The 15,530-nt window shown below is 45.0% G+C and overlaps 1 protein-coding gene across 1 annotated transcript; it reads left to right on the forward strand.

Moving 5' to 3' along the window:
* The first annotated feature begins 287 nt into the window (after nt 1-287).
* REC114 (REC114 meiotic recombination protein) lies at nt 288-15,530 on the forward strand. The gene is made up of 6 exons (XM_056499671.1): nt 288-1,241; nt 1,695-1,784; nt 10,447-10,530; nt 13,284-13,448; nt 14,110-14,178; nt 15,331-15,530. Exons 1-6 carry the CDS (start codon nt 1,071-1,073, stop codon nt 15,490-15,492), a joined length of 741 nt encoding a protein of 246 aa, XP_056355646.1. The 5' UTR covers nt 288-1,070; the 3' UTR covers nt 15,493-15,530.

Here is a 15,530-nt window from a genome sequence, read left to right on the forward strand (position 1 = left end):
AAGGGCAGGCCCGCCGCATCGGCACGGCCGAGGGCTGCTTGCGAGAAGGGAGAGGCTGTAGCCATGCTGCCCTTGGAGCGGGAGAGGAGGAGGAAGAAGCAGAGCGGGGAGAAGGCAGCCGTGCGCCGCACCGCTGAGGCGAAAGAAGCCACCGCGCCCCGTAAGGACGGGTCGCCACAGAACCTGGGGCGTCGCGCTGATTGGCGAACAATTCCCGCCAGTCGCCCTCTCCGTCTTCCTATTGGCTCCTGCTTCCCGCCCACCTTCCGCGCGCTGCCCGCCCCTCAGAGCCCTCAGCCCCCTCAGAGCCCTCAGCCCCTTCAGCCTCCTCAGAGCCCTCAGCGTCCCTCAGAGTCCTCAGCCCTTTAACCCCCTCAGGCCTTTCAGAGCCCTCAGCCCTCTCAGAATTCTCAGCCCCCTTCAGCGCCCTCAACCCTCTCAGAGCCCTCAGCGCCCTTAGCCCATTCAGCGCCCTCAGCCCTCTCAGAGCTATCAGCACCCGCAGCCCTCTCAGCACCCTCAGCCCTCTGAGAGCCCTCAGCCCTCTGAGAGCCCTCAGAGCCCTCAGCGCCCCTCAGCCCTTTCAGCGCTCTCAGCCCCCTTCAGCGCTCTCAGCCCCTTCAGTGCCCTCAACCCTCTCAGAGCCCTCAGCCCTCAGCCCTCTCAGAGCCATTAGCGCCCCTCAGAGCCCTCAGCCCCTTCAGTGCCGTCAGCCCCCTCAGCCCTTTTAACCCCTCAGAGCCCTCTACACCCTCGGCCCCTTCAGCCCTCTCAGAGCCATCAGCGCCCCTCAGCCCCTTCAGCGCTGTCAGCCCTCTCAGAGCCTTCAGCCCCCTCAGAACCCTCGCCCTTTTAAATTCCTCAGCGCCCCTCAGCCCCTTCAGCCCCCTCAGAACCCTCGCCCTTTTAAACTCCTCAGAGCCCTCAGCGCCGTCAGCGCCCCTCAGAGCCCTCGCCCTTTTAACCCCCTCAGCCCCTTCAGCCTCCTCAGCGCCTTCAGCGCCCCTCAGAGCCCTCAGCCCTTTTAACCTCCTCAGCGCCCCTCAGAGCCTTCAGCCCCTCAGCGCGGGATGGCGGCGGCTGGCGGCGCTCGTGGCTCCCAGCCCGGCATGGCCTCGGCGCCGGGCAGCGCTGGCGACACCTCCCTCCTCGGCAGCGCCACAGTGTGGCCCTTGAAGCGCTACGGGCGCTTCCTCCCCACGAAGGACGGTGGCGGTGAGGGGCAGAGCACCTCTTGGAAGGTGCGGGCGGCGCGGGGAGGCTGGCGGGCTGTGGGGTGACTGACTCTGCTCTGAGGCCTTTCAGGTGTCCTTTTGTGAGTGCAGAGCTAAGGCAGGAATCGGGAGAGATTTTGCTTCATGAATTATTAATGGCAGCACACCAGTGTGTTAGCGGCCCACTTTTTTTTTATTCCTTCATTCAGCAGTAACCTGTGGTATTAAAATCTAGAGATCAAGGTGGAATAATCCAGAGGGTTTTTCCGAGTAGTTAAATTTGCATATGGAGGTATAATTAGTGAAAAAAGCATTTAATGTGTCTCCTGTCTGTGGGAGTGGAGGGCAGGGTGCATTAGTGAGGTGTGGATTACACACCTGGCTTCTAAAAGTGACCTTTGAGACCTTTTATTTGGCACTAGAAATGGAAATTGTAGATTCTGTGCTATCAGGGCCAGATTTTCCTTTTTCTTTTTCAAGGTGTTTGAATCAAATGAAGATTCAGGCCCTCTTGTCCTTACCATTGTGGAGTCTGGCCATTTCTTTATTTCCCAAGGGCGAACAGTGCTGGTAAGTTTGTCATGTATAAAGAACATTTCTCCTTCATGTTATCATCAGTATTAACTTCATTTCTTTTCTCAGCTTCATCTTCTCTCCCACTGAGTGGGGACTGTCAATTTTGTTTTACTTATGGTAATTCTCGTGTGCTGCTCTCCCTTCACATTTATCAGAATAATACTAAAAGCATTATTTCCTGCTGAGGATCAACATTTTTCTGTGCTTCTAAAAATCTAGATTAAGAGGTAATGATAAGTGTTGCTGATGTTGAAAGCTATTTGTTTTTTTCTTTTTTTCGTGATTCTTCTGACTAAGAAAACAGAAAAAAATACACTGTTTAAAAATAAGTAAAACTATAATTTGTATAATTTGTTATATGGTGCAACTGACTGCTTGCCAATGACCTGCTAGTATTTTGGTTTGACAGTCTGGTTTATCAAAGGGTTTGTATTTTCTGTGTTGGATGATGAGATTTAACATACAACATAAGATCCTTGGAGACAAAATTCAGACTTGTGCACTTGCTTAAGCATAACCAGCTACTAAACTAAAGATTTCACAATGACACCAAAAGGAAAATTCTGTCTAGGAGGAGTGGGTTTGATGCTCATGACATAGAAGACCTTGCTGGAAGGTGGAATTGTGTGTTTGGTGCACATCACCAGTACTCAGTGGTGACAACAAGCAGGAACTGGCTGATAAATATGTTAGAAAAGTATTAAATATGTTAGAAAGGTACTACAAACCACTGGAAGTATAAAGCTGCAGTATAAAGATAACAAAGCTTTTTTGATAAAGTGTGTAAGAGACTGTGTTACAGCTTTAAATATGTATAAGCTTATAAATTAGTTTTTACTGTGCCTCTTAAAGGGTCTTAAACTTAGAGAAATTTAAATATAGGGGAGAACCACAGATGCCCTTGAATTTTTTTGGCCTGTGTGTGTTAGGAACATTGAATATTTAATGCATGGGCTAACACAGAGCTGTTACTGTGAATAGCCCTCAGCTCATTTAGTGAGGAGAAGGTAAAAAGAGATTGTGGAAAGTATTTTAGCAGTTGTGTTGAATAAGAAAAAGGAAAGAAGTTTTGAAAATGTGGATGGAAATGACGATTGCTTACCACATTGTTCCAGGAATGACTCAGTGCAGGATCTACCTGTTAGTGACCAGGAACTGACATTACTCTAAAAATCCTTGAAATAACCATATAAAAGCTAACAGCAACTTCTAATAGTTAACTGCAGTGCAAAAAAGGCAAAACCCAAAGCTGCAGCCCTTGAAAGACTTGTCTGGCAAAGGCTGAATCTGGGAAGTAACAGGGCAGATAAAAGTGTATTGGAAGGGATGAGGGATCAGAGAAGCTTCTAAAAGCTTGGCTGAGAAAAACACTTTCTTGCAGCTCTTGTGTTTAGTGGCTAGTGAAGCTTTCAGGCAGCTGCTTTGCATGAAATGCCAGATGAGGAATTTCTGGGATCTGCCTAAAAGACACTGAGATAGTGCAGGAGAGGTGGAGCAGACATGCTTGGTAGATGTCACCAAAATACAATATTGAGAGTTGAAAAAAAAAGTTGTTTTTGGCAATGCTTGTATGCCAGCCTTAAAGCTGATACACTAACAGTTAGAGAGTTGCTAAAGAAAAGTCACATGAAGTTGGTTTTGCAGCCTGTTGATTGCTTTGGGTGCAGCTCTTTGAGCAGGTGTATTTGGGCTGGTGGCCCAGGGCTGTTCTGTGTGTGCAGGACTGAACTGGTGGGAGAGGCACTGGTGTGTGTGTTTCTGATTTGGACCAGCTGTAGTTCCTCCCACTTGTCCTCTTAAACACACCTGAGTGGCTGGAAGCCCCACCAAATACCCCATGTGCTTGTTTTCATAGAATCCCAGCGTGGTTTGGGCTGGGAGGGACCTTACAGCTCAGGGACAATTCCACCATCCAGGGTGCTCAGAGCTCCATCCAGCCTGTCCTTGAGCACTTCCAGGGATGGGGCATTTTGCAGACTCTTTCCTGAAATTCCAACAACAAACCAACTTGCAGTGCTGTTGAGGCTGTATGTTTGCTGCAGCAATAATCAGAAATGGTTAATCTCAGTGGTTCTATCTCCCTGCAGTTCCAGCTGTCAGTGCTGTCACAAACCTGTCACAATATTTAACCAGGCTTTGCACGACTAAGTACAGAGCGTGCCTGGAGCCTGTCACACTCCCAATCCACTCACTGGGGGTCCATTATTCTGTCAGAGGGGATAATGCACAACTTCTGCTCCACAGGGAATGCATCAGCTCTGATGGAATGCTGCAGCTGTTGGCAGGGTTTTACCTGTGCTCTCATTTCTTCTTGGCCTGGGCTGGGCTCTTGTGTGCCTCCCACGCCTCTGTGCTGCCTCACTTGCATTGCAAGTCCGTCTGATGTTCTCACAGAACAGTTTTGTGCTGTGTTGCATCCTTTAAATTGTTGATGTCTTGTCTTTTGCTCTGTCTCCTAATCCCTCTTTTGCAGCCCTTTGGATGTGCCCCAGGCTCCTGGGTTTGAGGGACCTGGATAACAATTATTGTAGCTTTGTTCCTCTGTACAGGAACAGGGTGAGGCACAAGATCTGGGTCACAGGGACACATTTCCTTCTCAGCATGCAGAACCTGTGTTTTTGTAAAATTTCCATTGATAAATAATAAAAGGATTTTTTTTTTTTATTCTCACCTATGAACAACATTTGTACAAAACTGAAAGAGTTGTGAAGAAGAATTTCTGTTTTGCTGATGGCTGGATTAAATCCATAGTAGGAACAATATTCAAGTGTTTCTGATTGCTGTCAAAATATTCTCTCTATGATGGATGTACTTATGTATTCTCTTAGTCCTTTTAATTTTATTTAAGTAGGAACATTAAGAAACCTTTTCCTTGGAGCCCACTGGCTCTTTTATGATCTGTTTCTAAGAATAATATTTATAAAATAGCAATAAAATATTCACATATCCTAACAACTGTTGTTTTTAATAAATAGAGAAACAACTGTTTTCCTATTGAAATGCCATCTATTCCTTGTGTAATGGAATGAAGGGGAGGTAAATGAACATCAGAGCATGGAACATAAAAATCCCTGATGTGTAATGCAAATTCAAGGGTGTTTTGATTTGTTTTGTTTTATTGTTTTTTAAACCAAATTCTTCATTTGGAATTAAATTACATAATGTATTTTTAGGAGCAGTGTTTGCTGCAGTGTTGCCTAACAGACTGCATATTGGATGGTAGAAAAACCTCATTCTTGTATACTGTAGTCAGTGGAATTTTACAGGAATATCTCAACAGCATCTCTGGTAATTTCTGGCCATGCTGAAGATACATCATGTTCCATTTACCACAACTCTTATTTCCTTTCCCCTCTGTATCAGCACATCATGCAAATTATATTTTGGTGTTTTATTCAGTGCAATTATTTCTGGTGCTAGAATTCATAATATCCTACAAATTAAACAAATTGAAATTGTGAAGAGGACTTACTTAATAGGATAAAATTAATCTGGAGTAATTGATTTGTGACCTGATCTTTTGAAGTGTAGACTAAATGTCCTTAGTGCCCTCCTGGTCCCCTCATGACTTCCAATAAGCTACCAGTGCTTAGGGTACAGTAGATTCTAACTCATTAATTAGGCAAGCATTCAGCAGGCATTCTCATGTTGCTGATGCTCCCTTTGCAGTGCCTGAAACTCAGGCACCAGATTTTGCAGATGAGATTCACAGCAGTGCCCTGGGCAGAGATGGTCCCTCTGCAATAAATGAGGGCTCCTGACAGAAACCTGGGCAGTGAGCAGGTTACTAATGCTGCTTTTTGGTAGAGCTCTGCAAAGCCACAGAAGGTTGTTCTTTTATTAAAGAAACAATTAATTCTTCTTTGAAATTTTCTTGGCTTATTTAGTACCACAATCATAGTCCAAAAATCTCAGTTTCAGTTTGTTTATTTCAGCATGTGCTGTTGACATGATTGTTTTGGATGAGCTGAGGGTATCCTTCTGCTCCAGCTTTCCTGTTTCTGTTTCATGTCAAGGGCTTCTGCTCTTTTCTCTTGCCCCAGTTCTCCTGAACCCAGCTCTTAGATTAGATATATATTTTTTTTTTTAATTTTTTTTTTTTAGATTCATGATGTCTGTTAATGAAGTGTATTTACCTTAATGTGTGACATCAGTCTGGGGAAGCACATATTTTATATTGGGAATGTATGAATATATTACTGGGATGCCCTGAAGCATCCAGTTCCCCTCTCTGTGTTCCTGGACAGATGTCACTGGGAAAAAAGCCCAAAACAGTTCAGGTTGTCACTCTGAAGTGTGGAGGTTTGTGGTGAGGTCTTTGCTGTCAGCAGGCTGTGGTGTGCACCATCTGAAACCCAGTGTCTGCACTTTGGCCAAAGCCATTCTCTGGCTGGAGCCCCCTCAGGGCTGCCTCTGTGTGTGCTGGATTTTCTCCTTCCTTCAGCTTCTCTGCCTGTGCACACACAGAGCACTCTCCTTAATGAGTTCAGCCCATGTGTGTTCTCTGCCACAATCAAACAGGCTTAAGAGCAAGATTTGAGGGTAAAAAAATGATAATGCAAAGCTTAACATCCTTTTATTCCTTACTCCTGTCTGTCCCCATTGATTGGTAGGGTTGGAAATGTTTGCAGGGATAACTCTCTGCTTCCCTTATCTACATGTTGTCTTGTTTGGGGTTTTTCGGTTTTTTGTTTGTTTTTGGTTCATGTTGGCTCTTCTAATCTTGACTCAATTTTCAAGACAGATCATACTGCAGAAATCAAACCTGATGTATTTGACCTTAGATATTGGAAATAGATACAAAAATTTCTACTTCCAAGTGTGGTACAAGGTAGTAATGAAGCCTAGAGTGAAATTATGTTAGAAGTTTAATTTTCACAACTTTATTCTATTTTTACTTTTTAAATAGAAGACTGCTTATTCTAGGAAAAAAAATGTAAAAAGGCAACTCACATTCTCTTTTGGGAAGGCAAGGGGTTAAAAATTGCTATTTTTCAATTTATGCCAGCATTTGATTTAGAATCTATGTCATGTTTCAATCATGTGCAGCTTTTTTATTACAACCTGTTAATACAAAATCCTTATTAAAGTGATCACCATTCATCACCACTTCTGTAAACAACTGAAAGCATCTCAGTTTTGCCCATTCTTTAACATTCTGTATAATTCTTGAACATCATTCACAAGTTTTTTCTGCCTGCCTGCTCCCACATCTTTATTTTTCCTGTCTCATGAGAGAATGGTTAACAATAGTCCTTGCAACTCCACTAACTCAGTTCTCTTTTGATCAGAACCACTCTGTGAAGAACCTGGAAATAACATTACCATTGCTCTGATGCCAAATTTGGCACTTCCAAGAATAAGCAAGGTGTTATGCAGCATAAATGTTAAATTGTAGTAATACCCACAATGTCCCAGGTCGAAAATGTGTGTGTTTGAGCTTAACTTAGCACACTTTACACCTAGGTGGTGAATAGAGGCTCTGTGAGCAGAGCTGAGCAAGGTTTGCTCCCCACTTGTGTAGTGGTACCTTACCTTGGGAAAGGCAAGGGTTAAGGAACTCTCAGGTGCCTCCCTGGAAACTTTAACTATTAATTCATACAATAAAACTCCTTTCATCTCAAGCTGACCTTGTCCTTTCCTGCAAATGCAGGTTCCCAGCTGAGTCCTTAATCCATGAGATGATACAATGCATACATTCCTTCGAGCTGGGAACCTGGAGAACAAACTGGTATATTTGCATTTCATGGGCCTGTTAGAAGAGGCAGCCCAGACTGGAGAATGTGTCTCTATAGCATTCTGGGGTTTAGTTTGTCTTTTTTTAATTCTGGTTGTGATTTAAGGGCAGACTAGATCATTTTTGTGACCAAGAAAAAAGCTTTTCCTCCTAAGCTATTGTTTACTCATAGCTTTGTTTGAAAACATCTGGCTTGTGCATGAGTGAATCCAAATGAACTGATGCAAGCCAGCATAGCTGAACTGCTACACAAATAACATTTCTTAGATGTAGAGTCATTTTCCATTCAGATAGGCTGCAGTCTAACAAAACAGATAATCTATCCCTGTGTTGTTTAGCACCACAGGGTTTCTAAATGCTACAATAAAAAATATACATAAATCACACTCAATACCTTCCACCACAGCTCACAGCCCTCATTACACAGCAGGTTTCTGAATGCTGAAATGTGAAGTCAGAACAAAAGTATTTACCAGGCAGTGCTGGACTCAGTGGCTGTGAGGCTGGATCAGCATTTCTGGCTCCTGCCTCGTGGCAGCTGTGGTCACATCTTGCCTGCTTCCAAGACATTTGGGAAACATCTTGCTTTGTTTTCTCCTTCAGCTTAATCCCACTTAGTCCTCCCTCTGAGAAGCTTTGATTTTGGTCACAGATGTAGGAAAGAGTTTCCCTTTACCCACTTTTGTTACAAGTACAGTTGTAGAAAACAACAGGACTGTGCCTGACTGAACATTGGTGACCAGACTTAATGAAGTGCTGGCCTTTCTCTCTTCACATGGTGAACATTTGGGCTCTTGTGTCCGTGCCCATTCTAGGCTGCATTTTGGGGATGTTGTGATAAATCTTACACTGCCCTCTGGCTTTGCCCCTGCCTAGCTGACTAAGGCAGCTAGGGACGCTGCCTGCTCAGGAACAGGGAGCAGCTCTCAGTTCCCTGCTCTGGCAGCGTGGTGGCAGCACCGATCCTGAGGGAACGCTGCTTTTTCCTGTGTCATCACCCCTGTCGAGTCAATCCATCACCTGTGGGAAGGCACGATGGGCTGTAATCCCAAAACACTGCCTGCCCCACGCCCACTCCTGGGTGTTGGCACAGATTCTCCTGGCTTTGAGTGTGTTTTTTTGTGTTCTTCCCTCTTGCTGCTCTGATTTCATATGCATTGTGCAGCCCTGGAGTGACCAGGCTGGATGGACTTGGAGCAGCCTGGGATAGTGGAAGGTGTCCCTGCCCATGGCAGGAGGTGGCACTGGATTTAAGGTCCCTCCCAACCCAAACCAGGCTGTGATTGTGTGAATAGAGGGACAGTGATTTTAAAAATAAAGTGGTTAAACTTAAATTGCAGTTAAATCAGATTTTGGGGTTGGAATTGGGTAATGAGGAGTACATAAATAAAGATTCCAAGTGCTGGTTTTTCCACTTGTTTTACCTCGGAAACAGGACATATAAAAGCACCTAAAAAACATCAATAAAATAGTTCATAGGAAAGTTAAACAGTGGCTGTCTTTTATAATTTCTTTGAAAACAGTTATTATTTTAAGGAGACAGCATTTGTTCAACCTTCATCTCCAGTGAAAGGAAAAACACTGTAAAACCAGACTGAATATGGGAATAGCTATATTTAAATAAACAGTTGGTGTGTATCCAAAACAGAACTACTTGAACTGGACAAGCACAAGAGGCCACAAATTAAAGTGGCCTAGTGAAGGAATGGTTTGGAATTGCTTCACTGACAGCATTTTGGGGCTTGGCTCAACCTCTCCCCATTGCTCCCCAAGTGATCTCTCCCTGTTGTTTTGACCTTTAGGCCTTTCTTGCTTAGCCTTAGGGCACTGGGTGTGTTCAGTACACAGAGACTGGCCAGAGACTGGCCCTCACCTGCTGTCAGCACCTGCTTTTACAGCACACAGGAAAATTCATTTCTCCCTGAGCCCAGATCTTTTGGGAATGGTACTTCCCTGCTGGCTGACATTCTGGAGTCTCTCAGAGCAGATGTCTGCAATCCAGTCTGCCTTTGCTTCCACTCTTCACAGCTTTAGAGAGATTCCTCTGTAAAGTGCAGCTAAAAATCTACATGCAGTTGCTGCATGAGACTGTAAAGCCAGTGCCAGCACAGTAAAGGGGCAGAGTCACTGAGGTGATTTCCTGTTCCAAAATAGAATGGCAGATGGTTTTCCAGCCTGGACCCACCTAAGATGGATGATGACTTCAGGATGGACATGACTTGTGGGGTTTGACCCTTAGGACCCCTTGAAAGCAGCCTGGGCTCACTCAAGCCCTTGATCATTGAAAGTATTGTGAGTTTGGATAAAACAGGTGCCTGATTTCCTCCCTGCCCTAACATTGATAAATTGGGTTTTTCCCCTGGACTTTGCTAAGTAATGGCTCAGAGTGCCTTCCTTGGGAGACACAGTCCATTGCCTTGCAGCTGTTATTCACATTCCTGGGGTGTTTTTACAGGAGGCTGAGCAGCCTGTCGAGTTTGAAAAGACTGACAGTGATGATGGAGTATAAAAACATCTTTATCCAATTAACAAAGCTGGTTCCCTGAGTGCCACTGGAGCCAAGGCCTCCCCGGGCCTTGGGTAAAGCGGGGCTGTGCCATTCCCCGGGTTCGCCTGCCCTCTGCTGCCCTCCTGGGCAACTTCAGCACTCAAAGCTCCAGCTGCAGCTGCTTTATTCTGCTTTTTAGGGGCTTTCACAGCATGCACAAATATGAATACAGGGGGAGATGGAAATTAGAACATACATACCCTGTTGTTGCTGGAGTTAATCCCTGGCACAGTGGCAGCTGTTTGACAGCCACAAAAACTGCACAACTGCAGTGACTGATCTTCATTAAGGCTTTAATTACATCACAGAACTTCAACATGTGCTCCTAGGTGCTGCTGTTTGCTGTGCCACTGGTTTGTGCTTTATTTCAGGAAGGCTTTTCCCTGATTGATTCCCACAAGTGGCTGAAGATAGTGAGGAGAGCAGACTGCCTGCTGTTCCGTGCACAGGCCAAGGTGAGCTGAGCTACTTGGAATATTTCTAGTATGTAACACAGATATGGAGAAAACCTCTCAATTTTGGCTAAATGAAGCTAGAAGATGTAAATTATCTGTGTAAATTAGAATTTCCTTTTTACTCCACATAACAAGAATGGATTGAATAAGCTTGGTATCCTTTGTATCTGCTAATACTGTTTTTAGAATGCTCTCTCAGAGTTAGCTGCTAAAACAGCCAGACCAGTTTTATTTCACAATCTATGTGCCACAGCTAACAAAAGGATGAAGTAAATCTCTTCCAAGATACCTCTGAGTCAGACTGCACTTCAACAAACAAACTCTCTAACCAAGCAATTACTGGGCCATTTTGTGGCTCCTGGCACAGCAGCAGCAGGCTGGTGGTTAAGGTATTTGGTACTCAAGGAAACAAAATGGACATGGGTTTCTGGTCTCCCACTCAGCTCCTGATGAAAAGTGGTTGGTTTGCCTTTAAATAATCACACAGCACTTTCCTCTTACCAATTTATGTAAAAATCTCATATTTTTTTATTCTTAGATGAACTCTGATACTCTCTATCTTAGTGTTTTAAATTCATGGGTTATACCTAAAACTGAAACACTTCTGCACTCTGCTTTCTATCAGCTTGTTAGAAAACCCAGAAAACCTGAAGACAGCTGGGGCAGGAATTGGTTCTGATGAACCAGCAGGTTGTTCTTTCCCAGTTACCAGAGGCAGTCCCCCAGTGCAGCATTAAGGGATTCTGCTGCTCCTCACAGCAAGACAAAACCAACATCACACACTGCAAGGCTCGAGCAAAGCTCTGAGGGACAGTTCAGGAGAGGAGGAATATTAACAGTCTGAAATTAATTTGGTGCATCTCAGTGTTTATTTACTAGAAATTCACACAATTTAGTGGCAGTGCAGTGTTTCTACCACACAGCTTCTCTACTTTATATCCTAAAAGTGGATGCAGCTGCTGTGTTCATCTTTATGATACATTTCTGGTTTATCTTGTACTCCTTGTTTTGTATAGGTCATTAATACTGCATTTACAGTACAACTTACTCATTACTTCAAATATGGCTTCAAAAGGGCACTGTGGGCTCTTAGTCAGCAGAGTGAGTTTCAAACCTATGAACAGGAGCAAGGTGAATGTTCTTAATAATTTTACAATAAATAATTTCCCTTCATAATGTTTCCTTTGAGCTCAACCCCTAGCCCAGCATGGAAGAAATGAAGATTTAATGATTCAATGACCTCAGGGTTCTTCAGTACTTCAGCTCTTGTGTGGTTCAGGTGTGACTGCCCAGTCCTCAGTTTCTGCTATAAACCTTGGCATATCACAGCTCTCTTTGCACAGAGGAACAATGTTTGATTTTCAAAGTCTGCTGTTGTTTATTAACTGCAAACTAAATAATTTAACAGTCCTTGAGAGAAACCTGAGGGAGTCCAAATATCTCTGCCTCAAAATTGATTTGAGGATCTAAACAAGCAAGTGCTCTTTGAAAGCATCCTAAAGAGACTCCACCTAAGTTCCTTGTCTGTCACTGGAATCAGAACTCACCTGTCTGGCATCCCACAGCTCAGTCCCTGGGTCTTTGAGGCTGCCCCAGTTCCTTAACTAATGAGGGCAAATCCAACTGGGCACTGGCAAACGAGTGCTACACTTCACATTAGTTTGACATTTTTCCCTTTAGAAAGCACTGAGATAGGCTTTTGTGTTTACCCTGCCCTAAAAATCTTTTTATGTGATTCAAACATCTTCAAGCAGCAGGCATGTAAACACAGGGGCTGTCAGGAGGAGCTGCCTCATCTCTGAGACAGGAACTTGAGAGGTGTCCTTGCACTCGTGTTCCAGCAGCCCAGCATTGAAAATGGGTTTGACATTGGAACCTCAGGAGATGAAGACCTAAATAAGCCAGGCTGGGCCAAGGAGAATTTGCTGCTTTTAAAGTTTTTCAAATTTGAGATTTCATGATCAAATAGAAAGTTCCATTAATTCACTCTCTGAACACTGAATATGCACCTACCTTATATCAGCTCAAGGTGCTTAGGCCAAGATTATCACATCCCAAAGATTCCCATCCCCATTTCAGGGCAGTCTGCTGAACCTTATTAAAAAATATCTATTATAGCCCAACAGCATACTCTGGGGGGGGGGGGTCAGAGCTATCCGGGAGTTTTCAATAGTTTTTAGTATAATTTGACTCTTTGAAGTAATACATTTGGATTTCCTGCACTCCTGTTCAAGGTGCTGGTTTCTGTTCAAGGAACATTCAGGTGAGAGCCAAACTGAATGTGTTGGTTTAGCTACACACAGGCAGGCCAGGTAGGGTTGACTTTGATGCACTGGAAAGTGCCACTCCCAGAATTTCTAGTTCAGATCCAGAGTTGTGTCATTTTTTGTCACAAATAACTGCAGAGCTGGCATACCCTTACAGGATATTGCCTGCAGCAACAATAAAACTTAATTTTCCTGCTACATGGAAAAACTGAGTCCACTTGGCTAAGCCTTGAATTCATGACAGGTGGTCCTGCATCACTTACCCTTTTCTTGCATATTTTTATCTGATTTTCAATTTGGCAATCACAATCTTCTGGTTAAGCTGCTGGGAAAAATGAAAATACACCAGGGAAAACTTGTTTGTTTTTAAATTGGTGCAGTGATTCACAAATCTACTGCCTTCTTCCCAACTCCAGCAAATAGGGATTTAATGCAAGCAGTTTGAAGGGATTCCAAGTTAACGTGCTGTCCTGTGGTTGTGAGCAGAACGAGTGCCGCATGTTCCGCGTGCAGTTCGGAGGGAGCTCCAGGGAGGAGATGCAGGAGCACTGCTGCAGCTGTGTGCACAAACTCAGCCAGCACGTCCCCGTGCAGGGGGCTGAGGAGCAGAGCCTCAGCCAGGACACCCAGGCCATGGACACTGAGCACGCAGTGAGTCACCACACACCCCCAAAACCAAAGTTTCTCACAGCTGTGGGACTGTCTGCATGGAACAGGAGTTGGGGAATGAGTTATGCAGGGTAAAAAAAGGTCAGAGCCACAGAGTAACCCTGGATCCTGGCTCCTTTCTGTGTTCACCTGCTCCTGGTTTGCAGTGGTAGTAGCTGCTATAACTGCCTATTTACAATTTCAGCCTAACCTGGCATATCTAAAAGCAATCTTGGGAGGCACAGAATGTTTCCCCTCTCCGAGAGAAAGTCCTGACGTAACTGGAAAAGGCAGGGACAGAAAATGTTTCCCAGGGTGATTATTCCAAAATCTCTGCTCGCTTGGCTATTTAGATCCATGGAAAAGAAGCAGTGTGCTCTTGTGAGCATCCATACACAGCATTCTTTGAAGTTACTCCAAGGAAGTCGTTTGTAACTTCAGTTTAGCCATGAAGTAACAGGCCTGTAGTTAAACTGTCATGTCTTTCATTTTAAAGACTGGAGCAGATGTGCATGCAGGTTCCATAAAAAGATGCCTTTTTACTGCAGAAGGTAGCTGAGCACATTCCCTTCCCGTCAGTGCTAAAAATGGAACTGCTTCCCCCCCTGCACATACCCACACTCTGCTTGGTAACAAGCCCTTATTTGCATTTGGTATTTTCTAGCCAGATGAGCCTCTCCCAGACTCCTGCACCAGCCTTGGAGAAAGAAGATCTATAGCACAGCTTGCACAGGTAAAAAACAAACATCTCCCGTTTAAAGTCTGTAAGTAAGTCTGAGAATGAGCTATCTCAGATTCCATTTTCCATTTGGGAAATGCCTTCCCTGAACATCAGGATGCCATCATCTATACAAGGCAAAACTCTGGATCTGTGTAATGATCCACAGCCAGGGAATAAGCAGCAAAACAAGGTGTTTGGTGGTGTAATCACCCCATTTGAATAGCAACAAATGACACACTGAGAGCAAAGGAATACCCAGAGGCAACATCCAAATTAATGGCTCTGGCACTGGTTTGACTCTGCAGAAATGACTTGTGCAGATCAGAGGTGAAGGCTGAAAATACCAATCATGGAATCACAGAGTATCTCATCTAACCCTGCCCTCTGGCAGTAGGAACCCATTCCCCCTTGTTCTGGCATTCCAGGCCCTTGTTCCCAGTCCCTCTCCAGCCCTCTGGGAGCCCCTTTAAGCTCTGGCAGGGGGGCTCTGAGGTTTCCCTGGACCCTTCTCAACCCTGACCCACAGCAAAGGATCCCCATATTCCATGGACAGCTTCACTGAGCAGGTCTGGGTAAATACCTGTTGCTCATTTACTGGGAATTCAGGCCAGTGCAGAAGCAGATGAGCAGCAAACTGCTCCTTCCTGGTTTTGTGCAGTTGCTTTGCTGTGTCTTCCTCACCCTTCTTTTTTGTAGTCACTGGGTGAGCACAGAATCCCAGTCTGGGTTGGACTGGAAATTACCTCAAAAGTCACCTCATTCCATCCCCAGTGCCACGATGCCCAGAGTTCTCCCGCCACCTCGGGAAAAAGCTGGGAGAGGGGATTAAACAGGGATGAAAAGGATATTTTAACATAAAAGCCCCATATTTAACTTCTAAAAGACTTCTGGCTTAATGAAAAGCTTGGAAGTGCGCACTTGGTTATCCCTACACAATCCATGTGGCAGCATGTACAGCTCATGAAGAGTGTACACTGATCACAGAATGGACAGCCACCAGGAAGCCACAACTGAAATAATTGCAGGGGCATTGGACATTGCATAAAAACTACAGGAACCACAGCTGACTGGTAGCATTCCCAGTCAAAGCCAGGCAGCAGGAGGGCTGGGCTGTGGCTGTGTCCTTGTGCCCAGACCAGGGCCAGGCTCCCCCTTGCATTGCAGTGGGCGCTGCGGCGGCGGCCGGCGCTGCCCCCGGCGCTGCGGCAGCCGGCCTGGAGCGCGCGGGAGCTGGGGCCCTTCATCCGCCTCTGCCTCATGGACCAGCACTTCCCAGCCTTCGTGGAGGACGTGGAGAAGGAACTGCACAGACTGGCCGAGGAATGAGGCGCGCCTGGGCTCATTAAAGGTTGAAAAATGAGCCC

This window comes from Oenanthe melanoleuca, chromosome 10, assembly GCF_029582105.1.
Source record: "Oenanthe melanoleuca isolate GR-GAL-2019-014 chromosome 10, OMel1.0, whole genome shotgun sequence".
In the NCBI taxonomy this organism is placed as follows: domain Eukaryota; kingdom Metazoa; phylum Chordata; class Aves; order Passeriformes; family Muscicapidae; genus Oenanthe; species Oenanthe melanoleuca.